The sequence below is a fragment of the Micropterus dolomieu genome, linkage group LG22, assembly GCF_021292245.1.
Source record: "Micropterus dolomieu isolate WLL.071019.BEF.003 ecotype Adirondacks linkage group LG22, ASM2129224v1, whole genome shotgun sequence".
NCBI lineage: Eukaryota > Metazoa > Chordata > Actinopteri > Centrarchiformes > Centrarchidae > Micropterus > Micropterus dolomieu.
Window position 1 is genome coordinate 31,700,021 of NC_060171.1, and position 22,207 is coordinate 31,722,227.

The 22,207-nt window shown below is 40.7% G+C and overlaps 2 protein-coding genes across 8 annotated transcripts in view; one reads left to right on the top strand and one right to left on the bottom strand.

The window, feature by feature from the left end:
* Positions 1-17: 17 nt before the first annotated feature.
* fam169b (family with sequence similarity 169 member B) lies at positions 18-7,128 on the bottom strand. Of its 6 annotated transcripts, none has more exons than XM_046036317.1 (9): positions 6,620-6,819; positions 6,220-6,366; positions 5,802-5,904; positions 5,642-5,727; positions 4,238-4,400; positions 3,230-3,412; positions 2,785-2,910; positions 2,573-2,637; positions 18-917 (listed from the first exon to the last, which is right to left on the bottom strand). In XM_046036317.1, the coding sequence occupies exons 2-9, from the start codon at positions 6,343-6,345 to the stop codon at positions 600-602; spliced, it is 1,170 nt and encodes a 389-aa protein (XP_045892273.1). In that variant the 5' UTR covers positions 6,346-6,366; positions 6,620-6,819; the 3' UTR covers positions 18-599. The 6 variants fall into 6 exon arrangements, with proteins under 6 accessions (XP_045892273.1, XP_045892271.1, XP_045892272.1 ...); XM_046036315.1 differs by lacking the exon at positions 6,620-6,819 and adding an exon at positions 7,075-7,111 and having other exon boundaries at positions 434-923; XM_046036316.1 differs by having other exon boundaries at positions 434-923; positions 6,653-6,818.
* Positions 7,129-9,736: 2,608 nt separating this feature from the next.
* ldhd (lactate dehydrogenase D) overlaps positions 9,737-22,207 on the top strand; it is a 19,533-nt gene continuing 7,062 nt past the window's right edge. The window contains exons 1-7 of one of the 2 annotated variants that reach the window (XM_046036306.1): positions 9,737-9,894; positions 15,232-15,344; positions 15,947-16,088; positions 17,307-17,448; positions 18,094-18,253; positions 18,350-18,549; positions 20,571-20,699. In XM_046036306.1, the coding sequence (XP_045892262.1) occupies positions 9,802-9,894; positions 15,232-15,344; positions 15,947-16,088; positions 17,307-17,448; positions 18,094-18,253; positions 18,350-18,549; positions 20,571-20,699 (979 nt within the window). In that variant the 5' untranslated portion in view covers positions 9,737-9,801. Of the gene's footprint in view, positions 9,895-15,231; positions 15,345-15,946; positions 16,089-17,306; positions 17,449-18,093; positions 18,550-20,570; positions 20,700-22,207 lie in introns of both variants that reach the window. The other variant, XM_046036305.1, reaches the window with a different exon arrangement.

A 22,207-nucleotide genomic window follows, 5' to 3' on the forward strand; every position in this document is an offset into this window, starting at 1 on the left:
CTAACCTCAAGGCTTCTAATGCTCAGGTTTTTTTGAAGATTCCGCACGCACAAATCATAGGTTTTTAGTGTAGCCACAAGAGCATAAACGTGCATTACATCAAAATCAGCAGCCTTTTTTTGTCTTCTATCAGCTTTTCTTTCTGCCTGTTCACAGCTCGAGTCGTTCTTGGTCTTGTAGCTGCTCTTTCACCATTTGTTGTCTGACAATTCAAGTTCAAAGCCTGCCTCTCAGTTTCTTGTCACATAATAACTTGCTCCTGAACAATGCCTCCAGTTTCTCCATTACCTAACTAATTTGTGCATGTATTGGTGTGGAAAACCTCTAAATTAATTTTTTTTCTTGAAACTGAATATTTGATATATTTCAAACATTTCCTCTGATGGCTCCTCATCTTCTCAAAAAACAACAGAAAGCTGGGAAATATTCACTGGATTATTATCTTTTTTTTATTTTTATTTTTTTTTTTTATATATATATATTTATGTATATATCAGTTTTAAAAGGTTTGCAAACTTCATTTCATACAGTTCAGGTGGATTTAGCATCCACTTAGTGTCTGAGGGCTGCTGTTGCACACAGTGCGTGTATCTGTATCCTCATGTCCTTCTGACTCGTTTGGTACTTCTTTGTGTTTCCCCTGGCTTCTCTCTGCGGGGCTCTGCAGATATAGAGGGCTTGGATTTCAGAGCTTGTATTGTGTTTACGGACTCTGGTGGTCTGGTGGGAGATCCAGGGTCCGGATCATTGGCGTGGGCTGCAGGGCTACATCCTGTTTGAGAACTTTTGCTGCTTGGGGAGATTTCTCCTCGGCTTGGATCATAAGGTTTAATTTGTTGTTCAGAAGAGCGTATTACCAATGGAATGTTCACATCACAGGTGCTCAGTGAGGTCAGGTCCAGTCTACAATTGGAAGTCTGCATCTTAGAAAACAGGAGAGACTCAGACACTTGCGCAATATAATGACTAGTAAGGCACAAAGCTTTCATTTCTACATACATATTCCAGGTGCAATGTTCTGAGAATTAAAGCACACATCCCCCAGCTCATACACAACTGCCTTTTCTGAATTACGAGTGACCTTGGATAATTTGTAGAACAAAATGTTCACTGTGTTCAGAGGCCAGTCCGCCATTCAGATTTGCTGTAAATTCTCTTCATTTGTTGTATAGTAAGGAATGCGTGCTCCCACTGTTCTTGTCTATTTCAACCAATTATTTCCTACATTTCCCAGAATGTCTTTGAACAGTGCCAAGACAATCTTCTAAACATCCAATGATCATGTACACCCACTTACTCTGGGTCGTGGGAGGGCTGAGGCCTGAACGACTGAAGTAAAATGATCCAGCTGAACACCTGTGACACTTTTCACAGGTTCAGTCAGAAACAAAAAATCTGGATCTTTAAAAAAGCCCTACCACACTCACAGACTCAGTGCTTAGGGCTGTCCCACTGTCAAATTTTCAAGTGCACGAGGGCTCCTCTCGCAGACATTTTGAGCCCTTTATGCACCCTTTACATAAGTCCGCTTTTCTGCAGACTTTGCCTGAAGGAATTGGCCAGAGTCCATAGCGTGTGACTTGAAACACTGTTGTTACCAGAGGAAGCACGGAAGCGAGAGAAAAATCCTGACAAACCCGCCTTATAAGAGAAGACAGAAGAAGAACGGTGAACAAACAAGCATGGAAGGAGCAGCTAACCCTGACGCTAACATGGTTAAAAAAAAAGTTGACACGTATAAACACAAAACTCACTGATTGTTCATATAGCCGGAAATGTGTGTAGTTTGATGGTATTTTGATTATTGACAAATATAGATATTTATTGACAATTGACCCTTCGCTAAGCCACGCCCCCCCTTACTTACTGTTGCTAAGTCCGACAAACTGTCGGCGCTGCCACTGTCTGCACTCCCCAGAGAAATACTGTCAAATTTGTTGGGAAAAGTGATCTCAGAAAGAAGCAGACAGTTTTACAGTTGCATTATATATTTGAAGGTTGTATTCAGGCTGTCAAACTGACTCAAACTGACCCAAACGGACGTGAAAAAAATGAAAGATGGAAATACGGCAGAAGAAAGCTAGAAAATGACTCTTTTTACATTAGCGTGAATGGAGTGCAGCCATGAAAGTGTCGGTTAGAGCGAGTCCTATACTGCACTGTGATTGGCCAGCTGTGTATTTGGGGCGTGTCTTAGCGAAGGGTCAATTACCTCTCATCCACTCTGTAGGACGAGAGCCTGCAAGATGTATAAATTAGGCAGTCGGCCCTTTAAGGGCCATTTGCCCACAAAAAAGTCCCAAACCCAAAATAGTTTTTCAGTGTCGTCAAGGTAACGTGATAATGTTGCCACTGTCCCGTTCCTGTTTATAGCATTTTGAGCCCTTGTAGCCTCTTACACTCAATCACTTACCGGATGAATTCAAATAAGTCTGTGAGGATTGGCACTCTTATGTCCCAAAATCACTCTATAAATTCAAAGTGCATCAACTGTAGCTGTTTTAAACATAAAAGATAAAAGTGATTTGGAGGGATTCTTTTAACGCAAGCAAAGAAAAATGGAGATTCTCACCTTCTGAGAGGAGTCATCTTCATTCCTCTGTGTTTCTCCTGATGTTGGACTGCTCTCATTAATATCTACAAAGACACGAGTCAGAAGAGGTCACATGAAACTGAGGGGTACACTTAAATGTAGATGAGCTCAAAAAACATTTTTAGTTTTGCAGGAGCATATCTAACATTCTTTCAAACATCTAGACACATGAAGGCAAATATGATCTGTACTGAGGGGGTAGCGGCCTAGCTGCAGGTTGAGCCAGATGTTTCGTCGCTGAGTCCAGCCCCCTGGAGCCTCCACCTCATACAGACGGTCCCGATGTTCCTCATGCTGCTGCAGGAACCTCCTGCACACTGAACACACAGGAGACACGAACACACAGCCTGTTAAGTGGTTGTCATGGAGTTCATTTAAAAAAGAAAGAAGAGGCTGACTCTCTGGGACCTGACCCTTGATCTGCCCTGAACATTTCCAAGTGATTTTGTTAGTTATTTCCACATTGACAACACTGACAAACAATGACAGGAAACGTGCATTCTTCTACCAAATATGGCAAATCATCAGACAAAATTCTCCTCTAGATAAGCAAAGATGAAGAAGGAAGGAAAAGAATTGGGAAGTAAATAAACAAATATATTGGCTTTGTCAGGATAAAGGAGAATCTTAGCTGACCTGCCACCATGTTGGGTGATAGTGGAGAACTGACTCCCAGAAACCCCTCTGTGGAGAGCGAGGAGCACAAATCCTTCAGCATTTGAAGGCCAAAGCCTCTCCTCCTCCAGCTCCTCCTCACCAGCACTGTGTCCAGGACAGGCAGCAGGTAGCAGCGAGTGCTCCAGCTGTCACACAGGCTGCCTGAGATAAAAGCAGCAGAAAAAGTACTGTTTTAAAGAACGCAATCCATCACAGTGACTAACTCAGTCCATTTTGTCTGGAATACTGGATTTTTTAGGTCAAACTGGTTCAATATTTGACAACTTAAAACATCTCACGATGAAACACAACATACAGAAATATTTTTGATAAGGATCTTAAACTGCTTAAGCTTTTCATGAACTCAAACCCTGTTGATAATATTTAATGTACTTACATTCAGTAATTACCTCTCTATATACAGTAGTTTTCATTGTTAGTGGCGGAGTCTGCCATTCCCATGGTGGATTCAAGTTGCCTTCGCATTCATGAAGGATTCACAAGAAAACGAGGCATGTGTAATCTAATTGTATCTCATTCATAAGCCTCATTGTTGATCTGTTTCGCCTTTTTGCAGAGCTGCAATAAAGTTCTGCTAATGGAAATCGAAAACCCTCTGCCGCTGCTACACATTATTACAGGCAGTACTGGAACAAGGAGCAGCCACAGTGAGCTCTTGAGATGAAGAGCTGCAGGCGACACTTAACCCCTAGTTGCTCCAGAGGTGTGTGACCTCTGACATGTATAGCAATTGTAAGTCACTTTGGATAAAAGCATCAGCTAAATGTAAATTCCCCTGCTACTGTAAACAGAAGCGAGACATCTACTGTATATGGAAAATGTGTGATTGTTACCTATTCTTGCTAGAAAGTCAAGTGGTGTGCAGAAATGTCGAGTCAACAGGTGATAAGCGTACAGTAAATCAAATGTTCACCCATCCCCCTCACATTCTCATCTTCTTCCTCTCACTCCCCTCCTCCATCCTACCTTTGTGCTTGACGGTGTAGAAGCCGACCGCCTGGCTGTCTCTCCACAGCAGTTTGCAGCTCTCTGTGCGAGGGTGCAGGGAGAACACCACCTCCTCGTGTGATGACCGCTCCACTACCCGACTGAGCAGGAACACAATCACTCTCTCCATAATTGACTGCACCTGGGGAGAACACGCTGACTTAGAAAGCTCACCAGCACTGATGAAAACAAACAGCACAGGTGACCTCACACATACGGCTTTGGTAAAAAAAAAAGAAATACAGATAATATACTGTAGTATAAAATGCACTTTTTTAAACTGAGCTTTAATTGTGCTTATAAGAACCGTAGCCAGGGCTGGCTATCACCTTTTGCTGTCAATGGCAAATTTAGCCAGCTGAAGCTAAAAAACGTTACTTCTGTCAATTGGCATCGTTCCACAACAGCCACACCGACAGAGCTGCCTGCAGATGTGTCTGTAGACAGTTTTTTTGTATATCGGCCTCATGCGTGCAGGTCTCAGCCATTGTCGATTATCTCAAAATGCCAGATATTGGCTTGATTAATCAGTCTATCACTAAATATTACAAGGATCTCTAAAATTCTCTACACATTCCTCTGTGAAGTTGCAGCTATGCTATGTTTGTTGTATGCCAAGTTTGTTATCCCGAGATAACAACATGCCGCTTGTGATCTTCAGATAACAGGCTAGGAAAAAATTATTACAACCTCTGCTGCTCTCGGCTTTGTGCAACATAGTGCAAAGCCGTGACACAGAGAAATGTCAGAATTTCCAAAGACACACATGTCCTTGCACAAAATTAATTTAAATGTTGACATCAGTATTTGGGGACATTGTTAAATTGCTTTACAAATCCATGACTTGGGGATATGCAGGGATTAATATCAGACAAATGTACCACACTCAAAAGTTGCAGCACTTTTGGTCTTAGTCCAAGATTTAAACCCAGGACCTCTTTCAGCCAAAATAAGACTCATACCCTAGACTAACAAGCCAAGCAAAATAACACTGATTTGATTGCCAATCCAGGAAATGTTCCAGTTGGGCGAACAATCTACACATTCCATAACGGGGCATCCGTCTTACATGAGCATGGTTTGGTCATAGGGACTATCCCGGGGTTTTTTCCCAAGGTCTCTGTAAAAAACCTTACCTCTTACTTGGTAAGGACAAAGATTCAGTGTGGCTTGTGGAAGGAAATGGCTGAGCCTAAGAGAAATGTGCTGTCTCCGCAGCACAAGATTTACAAGTTTAACTTGTTTGTGTTACAAACATCTTTTCCATCTTTTCATTTTACATGCAAAATTATTAGATGGATAATTGTATTTTCCCCCCACACTATTCAGACCTGATCTGTATAACTGTGTTGGAGTGATGCTGACATACGAACAGACAATTACCAACATTAAGCCACTTCTGGATTTGTTAGACGTTCGTAAGACATCATCCAAACACCACCACTTCCCATGCAGGTATAAAGCTGCCACTGGAAGGTAGAGCAGAAAGCATCAGTCTTTTTCTTTCATCTGACTGATAAAGGGAACGTGTTTAGTTCCAAACCTCGTGTTGGATCATCAGGAGGGTGAAGCGCCAGCACTGTACAGTCAGGTTGGTCATCTTCAAACAGCTGCAACCGCCTTACATTGTTTGCTGTTATCGCTACCTGAGCAGAGAAGACAACGACTTCATGCATCTTTATCTACACTCCCTGACCTGAAGTGTGTCAACGAACATTTATTTTCCAAAAAACACTTTTCTTTGTCTAATGTCAAACAAAATTGCTATACTTCCAGGAGCAACCAACAAAACCACTGCCAAGGATATTTGCAGATATTTCCTAAATCACCTCTGCTATGCTCCCAACTTCTTGCAGTAATTAAATTAAGAGGTGAATATTTTGGATTTTTTATTCTTTGGCGATAGTAAAAACCACCATTGTCATTATGAAAAAGTGGAGACATGACAAGTGTTATGATACCTTTGACAACTGCGATGACTGAAACCACTCGTTATTAAGAGGTCTTGACTCCAAAGAAGAGAGGTACTGTTCAGATGCTGATGTCAGATCAGTGTCATCTACAGCTGGAAGGTCTACAGGGTACATGGCCTCTGAAGGGGAATCCAGCTGTTTAAGGGGTAGTTACACATTTACAACACTTTAAAAACATAAAAACCCCCCACAAATATGTCCCTTGACTTTATGAATGTAACGACATGAGTAGTAATTAAGGTGCCATGACAAACAAATGTCCCTAACTGACTGTATTTAGTCCTTTGCTAGTACAGATCAATTGTCCTTCTACCAGACTGCGTTCAAAATTCCGGCAGTTTAAAATTGCCTTTCTTGCGCAAACACACGATGTTAAGTAGAAGATTACTTATGATCTTTGGCGTGCTGTTGAGCTCCTTACGGTAAGATCGGTACAGACGTTACTGTAATTAACGATGGTAGCGTTTCAATTACAATTATTTAAAAGTTACGTAAATAAAAAATAACACGTGAGCGTTTTAGAGGGCTATACTTGAATTTAAAATGTTACTGTTGGTTCAGAAAATGTTTTGAGTGTCGTGAAGAAGTAGGCGAGTTCACGGCAGCCTTTACACTGGTCATATCCACTGTGACCGATACGGGTGCTACAGCGGTTTGTGCTTTAAACGGCTAACTTAACGTTGGCAGTGCTAACAAAAACGTGTAAGGACAAAACGTATAAACCATACTGTAGGTTTAACTTGGTAAGGAGTCACAGAAAATGCACTTACGTGACGACTGAACACGTTATGGAAGAGCAGAGGCAGTCCATGTCCACCTCCCTACATTTCACTTTGAACCCACCTTCTGCTTTCTTGGACTTGCAACGCCACCCTCTGGTAGGAGAGAGGCGTTGCGTCAATTCGTCTCCATGACTCAACAGTGTGTGAGGTGTTCAAACTTAAATACATAAAAAAAGTAAATATTGGAGTTAATGTCCAATTATTTCCTTTAAAAACGTCCAAGCCCACTTTAACTGCATTATGCGGGATGATGCAATGTAGTGACAGGCATCAATAAATAAAAAATATAACATAACTTGAGGATAATGTGAAAATCAGCTGATGTGAGCTTCGCTTCATTATAAAGCCCTTGTTACTCTCTACATACACACATACAGCCTGGCTGTGACAAATTCAGGCTTTAGAGACATTCTCCAAGTGATTCAGATCTTTTCTGGTGATGCTGGCAGTTCCAAAAATATGGAAATATGTTTAAATAAACAGCTGAAGTGTCTTCGCATATCTGTTCCTAGGTATCTTATTTGATGACTAGATACAGCAGGTTTAAAAATTTGCTACTGATTTAACAGGTGATAAGGAGATGTCTGTGTATCATCAGGTAGGAGACTCCAACCCTGCAACATCTCAACAAATACCACGAAGAAAAAAGTTGTATGACAGTATGTTTGTTATAATAAGTAGATGGTCTTTACGTTCTTACTTGTTCTTCACGGTATTAAAACTGAACAGTTTAACTTGACTAGGTGACTGAGGTGCTTGATTATAAGCAATGTTACAATAAAGCATTTTGCATTTATGATTCATGCTTTGCAAACTTGAAACATCCTTTTGTCTTAATCTTCAGTTAGCTGCTTATGTTACCATTGCCATCCTGATGTGAAGCTTAGTCTCAATGAATCTATTAAGCTGAGTACTATTGTCCAAACCTGGACGACGATAGTTTATAATATTGTTATATGTAATATAATACTAAGTTTCTGCAAACAACTGCATCTCCTTAACACTGTGTGTGTTTGCTCCCCACAAGCACAGCTGTGTGCCGAGCTCAATCTATTTCTTTCTCTGTCTTCTTTTCTCATTCTCCTCTGTGCTGGACCGTCCTGGGACCTCTCTCTCTCCCCTGGCTGTCGGTGCCTCATTCCAGATGTTTTAACTCTGGATCTTGGTTCTCCAGGACATTAAGCCTCTCCTCTTGTCTCTCTCTCTCGCTCAGTGTGTGGTGGTGCTTTTCTCCTGTGTGAGTGGCTTGCTTGAGTTTTGCCTCTTGTGTGTTTGCTCAGTCTGTCGTCTTCCAGGTCTGCATGGTGGAGAGGAGTTTGTGAGGCTCAGGTCCTATCAGTCAGACAACACCTCACGGATCCATGTTCTTCTTATACTATGTTTACAATCCATTTAGAACTTGTTATCATGATTGTCCACACTGTAAAGCTCATTGATGTCAAACTTGTGATATTTGGCTATATGAAAATATTTACCTGATTTGACTTTACAGTTATTTTCAATTGCTAAGTCACATTTCTCCATGTGGGGGTCACCTTTTCAGAAATCTTCACACAGTTCACTTAAACCACATGTAACCACATCTCAAAATGCACTAATGCAACCAAAACCCTTCATTCACATCTCAGGATCAACTCGTGTACCCAAATGTTTTGTCTACTTATAGTAACACTTTATCATTCATTATATTTTGATGCGAAACATCAAGTTGTAGTATTGTAATTAGTGTCAATATAGTCTTTTTAAAGTTTTTTTTTTTTGTTTGTTTGTCATAAACCATGACTTCATTACAAATGAAATGAATCTTTATGTTTTTGAATGTAAATTTTACAGTTTTGAAAAAAGTTTGCACCGCCAATACATAGTTTTGGTGGTGGTTGAGTTTGAGTGAGAAAACTGTTCATGGAATATTGAGTTTTGAAAAAGTAAACTCCTGAGGAAAAATGTGACTTGCAGCAAATGTAACTCCTTGCTGCATTTGCATCTGCAGTAATAGGCTATTCCAGTGAGTGAAATATATTAAGAAAATAGTATCAGACCATGTGTCAGTATATATCACAGAGCTACTGACAATTTACTTGGCCCTGCAGTGGATAGAGGAGAAGGAAATAACTAACACTGTTATTGTATCTGACAGCTTTTCAGCACTAACAAGCATAAGATCTGTCAGTTCATCATTTAGAACCGATACTGTCCATCAAATATTAATTAGAATTTACAGGATGGAATTGAAGTGTGGGTTCCTGCTTATGAGAGTAGAGGGGAAATGAGCAGGCGGATATTCTTGTCAACAAACACTCAGAATTAAGCATGTAAACCTGCGAATTCCACTAAGTAAAGCTGAAGCTAAGACATTCATTACATGCACTGTCAGTATGACAGGAGTACGAGGATAATAATGACACTGGAAGACATCTATGAAGACATGTTGGTGCTGGAAGGATGGAGGGCTGGAAACGATGGGAAGAAAATACAATCACTCGTCTGAGAATAGGTGATAGAGCTCTCAACCATACATTATATAATAGTTAATCACCCAACTGGAAAATGTACACACTGTAGCAACCAGAAACAGTCCAACATGTAGGCTACTGCATCGTTGTAGAAAAGACACTATAGTGAGGATTAATCTCATAATGTCTTGTCTCACTCCAGTCCAGTTGGTGGCGGTAATGCACCTGTAAGCTGGAAGAACAAGAAGATTTTGGCCGGTTTTAACCATGGACTGAGTATAACCTATGATGTTAACCAGTCCGTTCAATGACAGCAGTTCGGTCCAGGGTAAACAATGTTGCTTAGCTTGTCACTGAGCCGCCGGCTGCTGCCTCATCGCCACTGCGCCCTGCAGTGTCGCAACATTAAATCAGAAAACGTCGCCAGAGTAAGTGTTTTTATGGACAGCTAACGTTACACTTTATCGTTTCATTTAAATGTTGCATGAAAGAGGTCAGGCGTTGAGCGAACGTGAAATCCAAATGCAACAGCACCAGCTCAGAGGTTTGGTGTGTTAGGTGCAGAGACAGTATGTGCAGGTTACTTCCACATGTAGCTAGCGTTAACAAAGCCAGTGACGCAAAAGCCTCTGTAACAACCCTGAACATAATGATAACGTTCAACATTTTTGACAAGATAAGGTTACATTTCTTATCTGTTGTTGCATATACCTTTAATTAACTTACATTAGGCTACCGACAGTCCACTAGTACGGCTAGGTTATTAGTTTATAAACTAACGTAAATGAGCTGAGATCAGGGGCGTAGGAGCGACTTTGAAGCTGGGGGGGTGGGGACGACGCTGAAATGCTAGAAATTGCCCCCGATGTTTTTATTTTTTATTTAAATAAAGCACTTACATGCTCTTTCTAATGACTTTTGAAAACAGAATGTACTAATTAGTGCGGTTTAAATATAGTTTTTGCAGTGAAAGAAGATGGAGAATAGACGGGAGGGGGTAAAGACTCGGGTGCAGTCAGAGAGACAGTATAATACAGTATAGGCTAACTAGAACAAAACTGACAAAATACCATAAAAACCATGGAACAGCAGCCAATACAATGTGATTATTCCTAAAGCATCTGTAAACATAATCTTTTCAATGTAACACGAGAGCAGCTCTTTGATGAAGCATGGTAAACCTACATACAGAGGAATCTTTGCGTCATGCGTAAAGCCCAACAGGACTGTTTTAGCCACCCATATTTTCTCTCTCTCTCTAGTGTAGACGCAGTAAGTCTTAACTGAACTTGTTGTGGGGTCTTGGGTTAATGTTAAAGGTAGGCAACCTTATACGGTAAATTGTGTGTAATTTATTAGTTCCTGTTCATGGCAAGAAGAACATATTTATTTAGCCCTGGCTTTAAGTATAAACCTAAAGCTAAAACAGATAGGCTATTAGTTTTTTATCCAAACATGATCTTGAACATGACCACTTCATCAATCTGTCATCAGTGTATGGACAGAGAGTTATCTCTGCACATCGTGGATTTATCCTCAGCACAGAATAAAATCTAGGTCCGTGTTTAGGTAGAACACTGTGGACAGTTGCACTGAAAACACTTACTGTGAGCTACATTGAACTGTTAAAACTGATCAATGAACAGTAATCTTACATATTGTAGTCGCACTGATTGGAGCATTCATATCGTAGTTATCATGCTGGAGATAATGTGACTATTTCTGAGGGAGGATGACTGTGGTGCAGCTGAAACAAATAGGCCTAAATGTAGTTTAAAAGTGAGTTTTTCATTATTAGCAGCTGATATACGAAATGAGCAAGATTTTAATTAATTTAATTAATTAATGTAAAATAGATGTCTTAAACTTTACCGTCATTTTGAACCCATAGACACATTTTCCACTGCAAAAAAAAGAATAGGCTGTGATTTATAATCACAGATCCATGAGTAAACCATATCTTATATTTGATCTATACTTATTTTCACAATCAGGTAGCCGATTGCCACCGGCATTTAGTCCCGTCAGGTTACAGCTTATTAGCCTTCCTATTTAAATTGAATGTAATGGGCTGTAGGAGAATTCCAGCTATTTCATTCATTAAGGAAATTCCAGTCTAGTTGATGATGAATGAGCAACGCTGTATAGTACAAATGTTAACGTATTTATCCTTCCCCCACTCCTCATCATGGTCTGTGTTGGCACGCGTTCATATTTCTAGCTCCACGCGATTGAAATGGAGGCTCTGCCTTTATTTCTCTGTTGGCATGGTGAATTGTAGTGTCGGAGCTCCATTGATGATGACTTTTTTTCATCCCCACCATCAGGCTCAACATACTCAGAGTTGATTGAACTAATTCTGATCAGCTGTTCTGGAACCGGAACCACCTCAGGCTCAATCAACTTTTTTTAAGCCTGCTTTCTGAAATAGGGCCCTGAAGGTTCCTTCAGTCTACAGTACATAGTCTATAATTGACCTTGTTCATCCCATCCAGGTCACCCTCATCTCCAGTCACCCTTTCTCCCTCCTCATCCCCCCTTGGAGTTCATAGAAAGAACTGCCCAAACAACTCCCCCTACCCCTTCCCTCACCCTACTCTCCCATTCTCTCTCCCCTAAACCCCCCGCAGTGTCCACTTATGGTGCATTCCATTTGACATGGGAAGTCGGAATTTCAAAGTTCAAAATTTCAAAGGGAATGCCCCTTAAGTCAGAGAACTGCACTGCCCCGACTTTGTAAGCCTAGATGACTGTCGGGGTATCAACAGTTAATGAAAGCTGTAGTTTATACTGTTTATTAGCACTTCGGTGTACTTGTGACTCATAGAAATGATCGTACACAAAGTGCTGTCCAGCTGCTGTCTGTGGACGTGTTGCTACAGTGTGAGTAAATACCACACAATGCCTTTTTTTATCAACCGGCAAATCAATAGCTAACCTGGCTATTTGTTAACAATAGCTGGCTGAGCGAGGTTTTCTGACTTGTTAACTGGAACGCCATCAACTCGGGTGTGACGTTATTCCCAGTTCCGACCTCCAACTCCCAAGGTAAATGGAACGCAGCATTAGACCATTGGCTTTAATTCCTCAGCCAGTTGTGACACAATTGTCCCTCCGCCCAACAACAGTGTCATAATCTTCCTCTGTCTCCACAGTCTGATAAAAGCACAGCACGTCCAGTTATTTGTGTACAAAATACACCAAGCTGTAAGTGATTGCTGGGTCCAGGCTACATGGCACTCATGACTCTATAGGACAAGCCAGGGCCCAGTGTGCCAGTAGCCTTCTCAGTTCCTGTCTTGATAGGTAATAGAAAAAGTATGGTGAATGTGTTAAGAATCAGGAAGCAGCCAATAGATTCTGCAAATTTAGCATCAATTTCTCATCAGCTGCAGCCTGTCTCAAAAATCATTTTAATCAATGATTTTATCATCAAGCACAATCTTAATTTCATGTTTCAAAACACTTTGTTAGACCAAGATAACAGTGCAGCTGTTCTTATAGCGTCTACCCCTCCTAACTTCAGCCCTAACTTTAACATTTAAGAACTCCCAGGACAGAGGGACTAAAGAACTGTGTTGTGTTCTTGATAATTATGGGCTGAGTCAGCATGTAACAGGTCCCACACACACAATAAGGGGCACACTCTGGACTTTATCATCTCCAAGGGTGTGAACATTTCCATGGATTGTGGTGATCATTCCTGCGTTTTCTTTTGAGAGCGCTATCTCAGTGCACACAAATCTGGACAGACGTATTTCACAAAACAGTATATCACTGAAAAGACCAGTGGGATATTTATTCAGGCTTTCTCTTCCACACCCACCCTCTCTTGGGTCTCAGACAATGAGCCTGTATATCATTTAAATTCTAAAATGACAAATATTATTGATGCCATTGAACTCACGAAAGGGAAGGTGGTCTCTGGTAAGAAAAGATTTCCATGGAGTCACGCTAGTAAGAGTAGAAAAAAGAGAGTTGAAAAGCTGAACGCTGGTGGCGAAAAACAAATCTCCAGGTTCATTATGACATGAGTAAAATAATACATTTTTTAGTAATTTGTTTTTTAACAGCTTAACAACTTTGTCGTGCTAAACAATTGTTTTGATGTCTTCCAGTCAGGATTTCCAACACACCACAGCACTGAGATGGCCCTTGTTAAGGTCTTCAGTGACATCCATTTAAACAGACAGTCTCAGAATTTCAGTCTCATTATTGGATCTTAGTGCTGCATTCAACACAGTCGAACATAGCATATTAGTGACTGGAAAACTGGGTGGGACTGTCTGGCACAGTACAAAAGTGGTTTGAATCTTACTTAACAGACAGAGTCTACTTTGTGTCTATAGTTAATCACACATCTGAGCTCATAAAAATGACATATGGATTTCCCCAAGGCTCTATTCTGGGGCCATCTAAATGCTTCCACTGGCTCAGATTATGAAAAACAACAAAATATGTTACCATAATTATGCAGATGACACACAGATGTACATAACCATATCACCAGGGGACTACGATCCCATACAAGCTCAGTAAATTAATGTATTCAACATTTACATTTACTCATTTGGCAGATGCTTTTATCCGAAGCGACTTACATTTAACGAATAGATGTGCCAGAATTTTCTTCAGTTAAACATAATAGATAGTTTGTTAGTTGTTTTTGTTTTTTGGAGCCAAGGAAGAACAATTAAAAGTCAGTGTTTAGCTTCAGTCAGCAATGTTGAAAAACCACAAACCAAGCCAGAAATCTTGGTGTAGTCATGGACCTGACTTTTAACAGCCACATTAGGACAATTAGAAAGTCAGCCAGGTATCACCTGAGGAATATTTCAAGGATTAAAGGACTTATGTCTCAGCAGGACCTGGAAAAAATGTCCATGCATTTATCTTTAGTAAACTTGACTACTGTAACGGTGTCCTTACAGAGCTCCCTAAGAAATCCGATTTAAGAACTGATTTCAAAATACTGCTGCTTGAGTCCCCACTAAGACCCAAAGAGTGGATCACATCACTCCAGTTATGAGGTCTTTACAGTGGCTTTCTGTCTGTCAAAGAACTGATTTCAAAATACTGCTTTTGGTTTATAAAGCTAAAAGATTTACATTTACAAAATACATTCCTGATCTTGTATTACACTATGAACCATCCGGACCTCTCAGGTCGTCTGGGACAGGTCTGCTCTCTGTCAATGTATCTGGACTCCCAGAAAACTGCAGGTCTGCTGAAACTCTTCTTTTAAATCAAGACTGAAGACTCTTTTTGCAGCTGCCTTTTATTAAGTCATAGTTGAGGTTTTCATTAATATCTTATACTGCACTTTACTTTTTTACTCTGTTTTATTTTTTGTTTTCTATTTAAACCTGTTGTAGTTGGATCTAAATAGCTTTTTATATTTCCTTAATGTTGCTTTTATATTTTATGTAAAACACTTTGAATTGCCTTGTTGTTGAAATGTGCCATACAAATTAACTTGTCTTGCCTTACATAACATCTGTGTCTGGTAAGCTTTTTAAAAAGCTGCATTGGCCAGGAACTGAACCCCAACCTGCTGCATGTTTCAGTGGCTCTCGATTTGTCATTGTTGGCCCAGCCAGGTGCTTTTGTTGATAAGCAGGGACACAATTAATTGACACTTTGAAGAATAGAGTTTGACACATTTTTACAAAAGCATCACTTATCAAAGTCTTTCCTCCCACTCTCTTGGGGTGACTCACTTGCCTTCACTGTGTGTAATCATTTGTGTTTGTGTTTCTGCACAGAGTGCTGCTCTGGACAGCGTGCTCTCTGCATTCAGGTCTATATGTGGTGAGGACGGCGTCTCATTGGGTGAAGCTGTCAGAGAGCAGCACGGCAAAGATGAGTCTGTACACAGGTCAGTCTCTCTCACAGACACACACTGGTTTTCAGTACTATGCAACCATTCTAAAAACTCAAATTTATCCCAAGATAACACTGTAACAAGTTGTGTGACAGTAAACAAAAAGGAAATGATACCAGTGGTTGAAAGACAGAGAGCTGCAGGATGTATGCACACAGTACTTCAAACCCAGTTACCATTGTCACCTCTGCACAGCTGGCCAATCACGGTGTAAAGTGGGTGTGAATGTTGAATGTTGGGTTGTCTGCTTCGGAAAGTTGCAAAAATGGTCAGACACAGCACAGTCCTGGACTGATGTCGGAAAGGTTTCGGGGTAGAGGGTTTCTGAAGCTAATTAGACCATCCGAGTGTACTGGCAGCTTAAGCCCATCTCTCCTCTTAGTCTGCTTGTAACAGAGGTTGTTTGCACACAGACATCTCCCAATATGGACCTCCATGACGGCACCAGTAGTGTTGGTTGCCTGGAGATCAATGATTTCCTTGTAAATGTACATAAATATTTCCTGTTGAATTCAGCAAGGGGTGATAACAAAGGTTCTGTTTAGTGGAGAACTATGAAGACGAGTGAGTGTGAGTGTCGTATTGCTGCTTTCCAGATGTCGTCCCCCGGATGTGGTGCTGTTTCCTCGTTGTGTGGAGGAAGTCAGCGCCCTGGCTAAAGTCTGCAACAACCACCACCTTCCCATCATCCCCTTTGGCACTGGAACTGGCCTGGAGGGAGGGGTCGGCGCAGTGAAGGTGAGAGAAATAGGAGCAGTAATAAGACAGTATTATGTATGGCTGCAGCTAACGAGGATTTTAGTATTTGTAGCTTCTATAGATTATTTCAACGATTCATCGATGTTTCGTTTAAGAAGTATTTTTGCTCAGCAGGTGAGTTAAAAGGTGCAGCTCCCAACACCCAGTTAACTCATGACTGTGAGGTTACAACTCGCGGCTGAAAAAGGAGAACAACAAACGCACGTGTACATTTTCAGCTGAGGACTTACTGAGGACTTACTTTGGCTAGCCTTCAATTCAACAATCAATCAGGATTTCAGTTTTATGCTAAAGTTGCTGTTACCTTGTCTGTGGTCCGCTGGCAGAACACCGGGTGCTTTCTGATCAGATGCCGTCGTGCTGTTGCCGAGGCGACATAAGTTTCGTTTTACGGTGGACGGACGGTAACATTACAGAGTTGTTGCCATTGGAGTTCAGTGAACTCATTGTCATGTTCAAGAAACCAGATTGAGATGATTTGACATGGTGCATTATCCTGCTGGAAGTAGCAATTGAATTGCTGCCATGTGAATTGGCAGATTAGCTATTAAACAGGTGTACCTAATAAAGTGGCTGGTGAGTTTATATGCATCCAGCAGTTATCAGGCGACATTATCATTCATTTGAAGTTGTGTGTCCGACCACCTGCCAAATGTAAGTACAACATTCACTCTCTTAGATATCTGGCTTTTTAGCTGCTAAATTCTCCACCATGTTTTTTTTCACCATGTGGCCTTTTCATTGAAAACGGCTGGCTGTTGCAGCTGAAAACACTATGAGCCCAGTGAAAGTGAACCAAAATAGTGAAGTTACAGCAGATAAACAGGTAAATGGATAAACAGTGAGCTTGAAACTCACTATAAAGCTCCTTAAAGCTGAGGGGAGATGCAGAATCAGGTGATAATGCTCTGTGTTCATCACTACGAGTGACACCTTTCACATTGTCACATTATTTTCATATTATCATTTGATACATTTTTATTTTATGAATATTGATTATAGCCACTTTAAGCGAAAATGTACTGACAATTCAATGACAAAGATGAATGACATTAAGTGGCAAAATTGCAATTGCTGTACAACATTGGAATTTACACTGGGAAATGTAATATATGGTGTATAAAAAGACACTACGAGCATGAAAACTACAAAATAACAAATATTTGGGTATTCTCTCTTCCTTCTCCTTTCCCTTAGGGTGGTGTGTGCTTCAGTCTGAGGAACATGGACCAGGTTCTGGATCTCCACCAGGAGGACTTTGACGTGACGGTGGAGCCTGGTGTGACTCGGAAGGCCCTCAACTCCTACCTGCGAGACACCGGCTTATGGTTTCCTGTTGGTCAGTTTCTTAGTTTTCACTGTATTTTCCAGTAGCTCAATCTCACAGTTATTCTACCCATGTCGGACTAGCTGCTTGGCGAGCGTTATGATGCACATTTTGCTGTTGTCACAGAGAACAAAAGGAAAGGGCTGAACTACAAACGAGCTGTTTTCAGGCAGTTCAGAGCAGAGTTTTCTGTGGGAGATGGGAACTCCCTTTGGGATGGACTTTGGGCTTTTTCACTTTTCACAAACCTATTACATGCACAAAATAGGTATATAACTCAATAAAGGAGAGGGGAAAGAGTCAAAAAGCATAGTATGACCTCTTTAAAATGTTTTTTTTAACCCTTTTTAGCTGACATTAAAGTAGTTTAACTTAATACATCCAGCAGGTGGGGATGTTGTATAAGGTATCTTAACCTCCAAAGTGATTTTCAAGTTCATATAAAAAACCTAAGTGAAAATTAAACAATAAAAAAACCAACTAAAAAAAGTACAGGGTGATTTTTTTCAATCAGTTTTGAATTTTAGGTCAAGCACTGGCTGGAAGACCACACAAATGTGGGTGTGACAGAATTATAATAGATTGACATGTTCTGTCTGTGTATCACTTTTAAAAAATAACTGAGGAAATGCTAGTGATGTGCTTTAATCGTCTCAGATCCTGGGGCCGATGCTTCTGTGTGTGGTATGGCTGCCACCAGTGCGTCTGGCACCAATGCAGTGCGTTATGGAACTATGAGAGAAAACACCTTAAACCTGGAGGTGGTGCTGGCTGATGGGACCATCATACACACGGCGGGGAAGGGCCGACGTCCCAGGTACACAATATCTGTTTGCACCCTCAAATATGCCGTATTGCCCTCTGGCGGCTTAAATGCTATTGCCTTTCTTTTCTATCTTTTATCAATCTTTAGGAAAACATCAGCAGGCTATAACCTGACAAACCTGTTTGTGGGGTCAGAGGGCACCCTGGGGATCATCACTAAGACTACATTGCGCCTATACGGCATCCCAGAGGCCGTGGTGTCAGCCGTTTGCTCTTTTCCGTCGGTCCAGGCTGCTGTAGACAGCACAGTGCAGGTTCTGCAATCAGGAGTACCCATCGCTCGCATTGGTGACTAGAATATACAAAACATCCATACAATAGATAACTGCACTGTTTCCATACAACAGTCATATATTTCAATATATTTTATTGAACACGGTGTTAGCTGTCAGTTGCTAACCTTGGTGACAAATAATACTGCACCACTTGGAGCTGCTTCACAATAAAATACTTTGAGAGGTTTGCGTATGTTAACGTTTAATGTGAAGCAGCAGCGGAAAAACACGACAAATACAGCTTCAACTGTGCAAGTATCTACACTTGCTGGATCATACTTGAGACCATCCCATGGCTCACGCAAATACATGCCAATCAAACTGAGATACTTTAGCGGTTATATTTGACTTCAACACAAAAAACAAATGCACATTCAGACATAACATGATATTACACTGAATGGTATAAAGGCACCTGGCTGGTGAGTTAGCACTACTAACTGTTTATCTCAATGTGACTAATATTCACATAACACAGTGGATGGAAACTCTTAATTTGCATTTATTACTACTTTATTTAGGAGATCTTCTGAAAATGCAGTTTCCATTTGGATGGAAACCTAGTGTCACATAAGTGAACTGTGTGTTGGCATTTTTCAGATGTTTGTATAAATTGCCTACAGACCCTGTGACTGGTGTATGTTAGACAAAAGTAAGGACAGGAACATAGAAGCTGGGCATAACTTAGTCACTTTTTTCTTTCTGTAGTCACCTGCATGAGCACACATGTTGAGCCAATCAGTTAACAGCGATGACACAACTTGGCTGAGGGTGAAAGGCATCATGGACTAGCCCTTCCATACAGTAAAATAATGCTGGTTATCCCCCGCTGGATGAGTGCAGTGAGATAAAATGGATCACAGCACAGCACATCAGGGCATGGCTAAAGCATGCTACAATGGTCTAGTAGGAATGGGGCTTCAGTAGTCAATCATTACACACCCCCAACCCCAGGCCCCATCTGGTTCCAGTCTGAACAAGGCTCAAGAAGTCTGTTGCAATTAATTTACTGTGACTGACGTCTTGTGTCAAAACCAACGTTTTTTTAAAACCTAGAAGGAATTTTTTATCACACCGTGTAAATATGTGATCGGTCAATGATGAGATGTGATTTGATGGCTTCCTCCTTAAGCATATTTAAGATGGACACGTGGAAAAATAGCTCTTGTTGTTACTTACAGTACTTCGAAAGTCCACAATCTATGACTGTTCTAAACAGGTGCATCACCTCAAGCACAGCAAGACCAGATTTAAGAGACACCAATCTGCTCGACACATAAAGGGATGGTGCAGTGAAATAAAAACTCATTAGGATTAACTTGGATTTGATCGATCCATATTTTGACTGTGCTAAAGACAGCGCTGTTTGCCACAAAGAGATTGAGAGAGAATCTTTTGCAGCTGATTTGGACAAAGTTTCCTGTTTCTGAGATGTACAAAGAGAATTTTAACAATGAAATCAAACTTTTGAGCGCCTAACATGCTCAAAGAGGAAGACATCTCTTCAGATCATGTCTTTGATAATCTGCCTCTTTCTTCACAGTATGTGGTCAAGACTGAAGATGAAATTAAATATGGATGAATTGTAGGGGTATCTCCAGGCCATTCTGACTAGTTTGGCCCACATATAAGCACTGTACTGGAGGGGATCTAAATGTGTGTGAAGTGTTAGCCATGTTAATGTAATCACCCCGCCTAGACGCGGACATCATAAGTCTTAATGAAATCTAAAAGAGCCACCAGGAGATATAGGAAAAATGGGGTTTGGGAAAACTTAGCTTAGAGACAAAACAAGGAAGCAATGGAACTTTTATTGACCTCTTAGTAAACATTGGTACCTGCAGTGGAAGGATAAAAGAATACAAGAGTGAGAATTGGATCAAAAAATTAGTTCAGATACTGGCAGTTGGATTTGACCCTTAAGTAAAAGTTGACAGAAGTCAGAAGAATGGCCTGTTTGGATACATCACACTGACATTTTGTCTTTCTTCTCTGTGTTTGTTTTCTGACTCTGTGGAAATATGTGTTATCCAGAGTTTCTGGATGATGTGATGATTGATGCGTGCAACAGGTTCAGCTCTCTGTCCTACCCCGTGACCCCGACTCTGTTCCTGGAGTTCCACGGCTCTGAACGAAGCCTCGAGGAACAGGTCAACACAACCGGTGTGTGAGTGTAAAAAAATCTGCTTAAGTCCCATAGGGTACCATTGCTGTTGGATAAGAATCTAATATACTGTGCATATACTGTATAAAGTTAACATTTCAAATTATTATCAATGGTAATATATTTTTACGTGAAAATCTGTTTTGTTTACAGAAATATTTTATCACAGAATTATGAAAGTGTCATCTTGTCAATGAAATGAAGTATAAATTGAATGCCTGGATTTAAACGTTGCACGTTTGTCAGCAGCAAAGCCAAATAATGTATTGCATTTCATACTTTCAGCCACACATGAGACAGGGTATGGTAGAGATATATTTTTGGTTTTAGCCATGCTAGCCGCGTAGGTGTAGGGATAGCAGTGGCGATCTCTTAGTCCAAAACTTCATTCCAAAGTGAAATCTCTAAACTACTGGATGGAAATTTGGTGGTAGATATTTATGGTTCGCCAGATTAGGATGAATTGTAATGACCCTTAATTCCCTGACTTTATATGTAGTGCCACCATGGATGTATTAATAGGAAACCTGGATACAGGACTCTAAAACCGTCAACATTTACAGACATGTCTTTTATAATGGCGGTCTATGGGAAAAATGCTTTTTGGGCTGCAGGTGATTTTAAAGTTGAAATACTGTGGTCGGCCACTTGGGCAAACTGGGAGCAGGACTAGCTCACTGCACTGTATCCAGCTCTCTTAATACATCCATGAATGTCACCATTATGTCAAAAGTGGCCATTTTAACAGTAGACGTCTGACAAAGTACAGGTGAAACCAATAATCTTAACAATGGCTCTGGCCCAGTGTCTTTCTTCGGGACACTCTGACATGCCGCTAAAACTCAACTAACTTAAACTCCCGCCAGCCTCTGCTCTAATTTTATATTACAGTTTTTTCTGATTGCTTAAGCACATTTTTTGTAACTATTGGCTATTTTTGCAAAACTCTACACACAAATAAGAAAACCTTTCACCCAATTATCAAAACATTGTAGTTCTCTTGCAAAAGCGAACACAGCTAGATTAACTCTTCACACCTTCGTAAAAATGGTGTTTTCGTATCAAACAGTAAACACAAGCCATCATCTACTAAGCACGCAATGTGCCAACTACACACTGATGGTATGAATACAAAACACATCTGGCTTTTGCTTTCTCTGTGTACAGATGTCAATTTGAGGTCATACTTTTGTCATAGTGTCATGTAAACATACAAGGATCCAAACTTCAAGTATTGGTGTTTATTCACACTCATCAAAACCAAGACAAAGTCAGAACACAAAATAGTAATTTCACAAAAAAAACAAAACAAAAAAAAAAAATCAGCCTACATCATGTTGTCTTTCTGGGTCCGGCCACAAAATTTCGTCCACATCGCATGCGATATCCTCCAGTCCAAGGCACCGGGGAAAATATCTCCTTGAATGCCGTATCCAGGCCTGACATGATGCCTGGTCAGTATCTCCACATGCCTCCTCCATTGCCTGTAAAAGGGCTACCTGTTGAT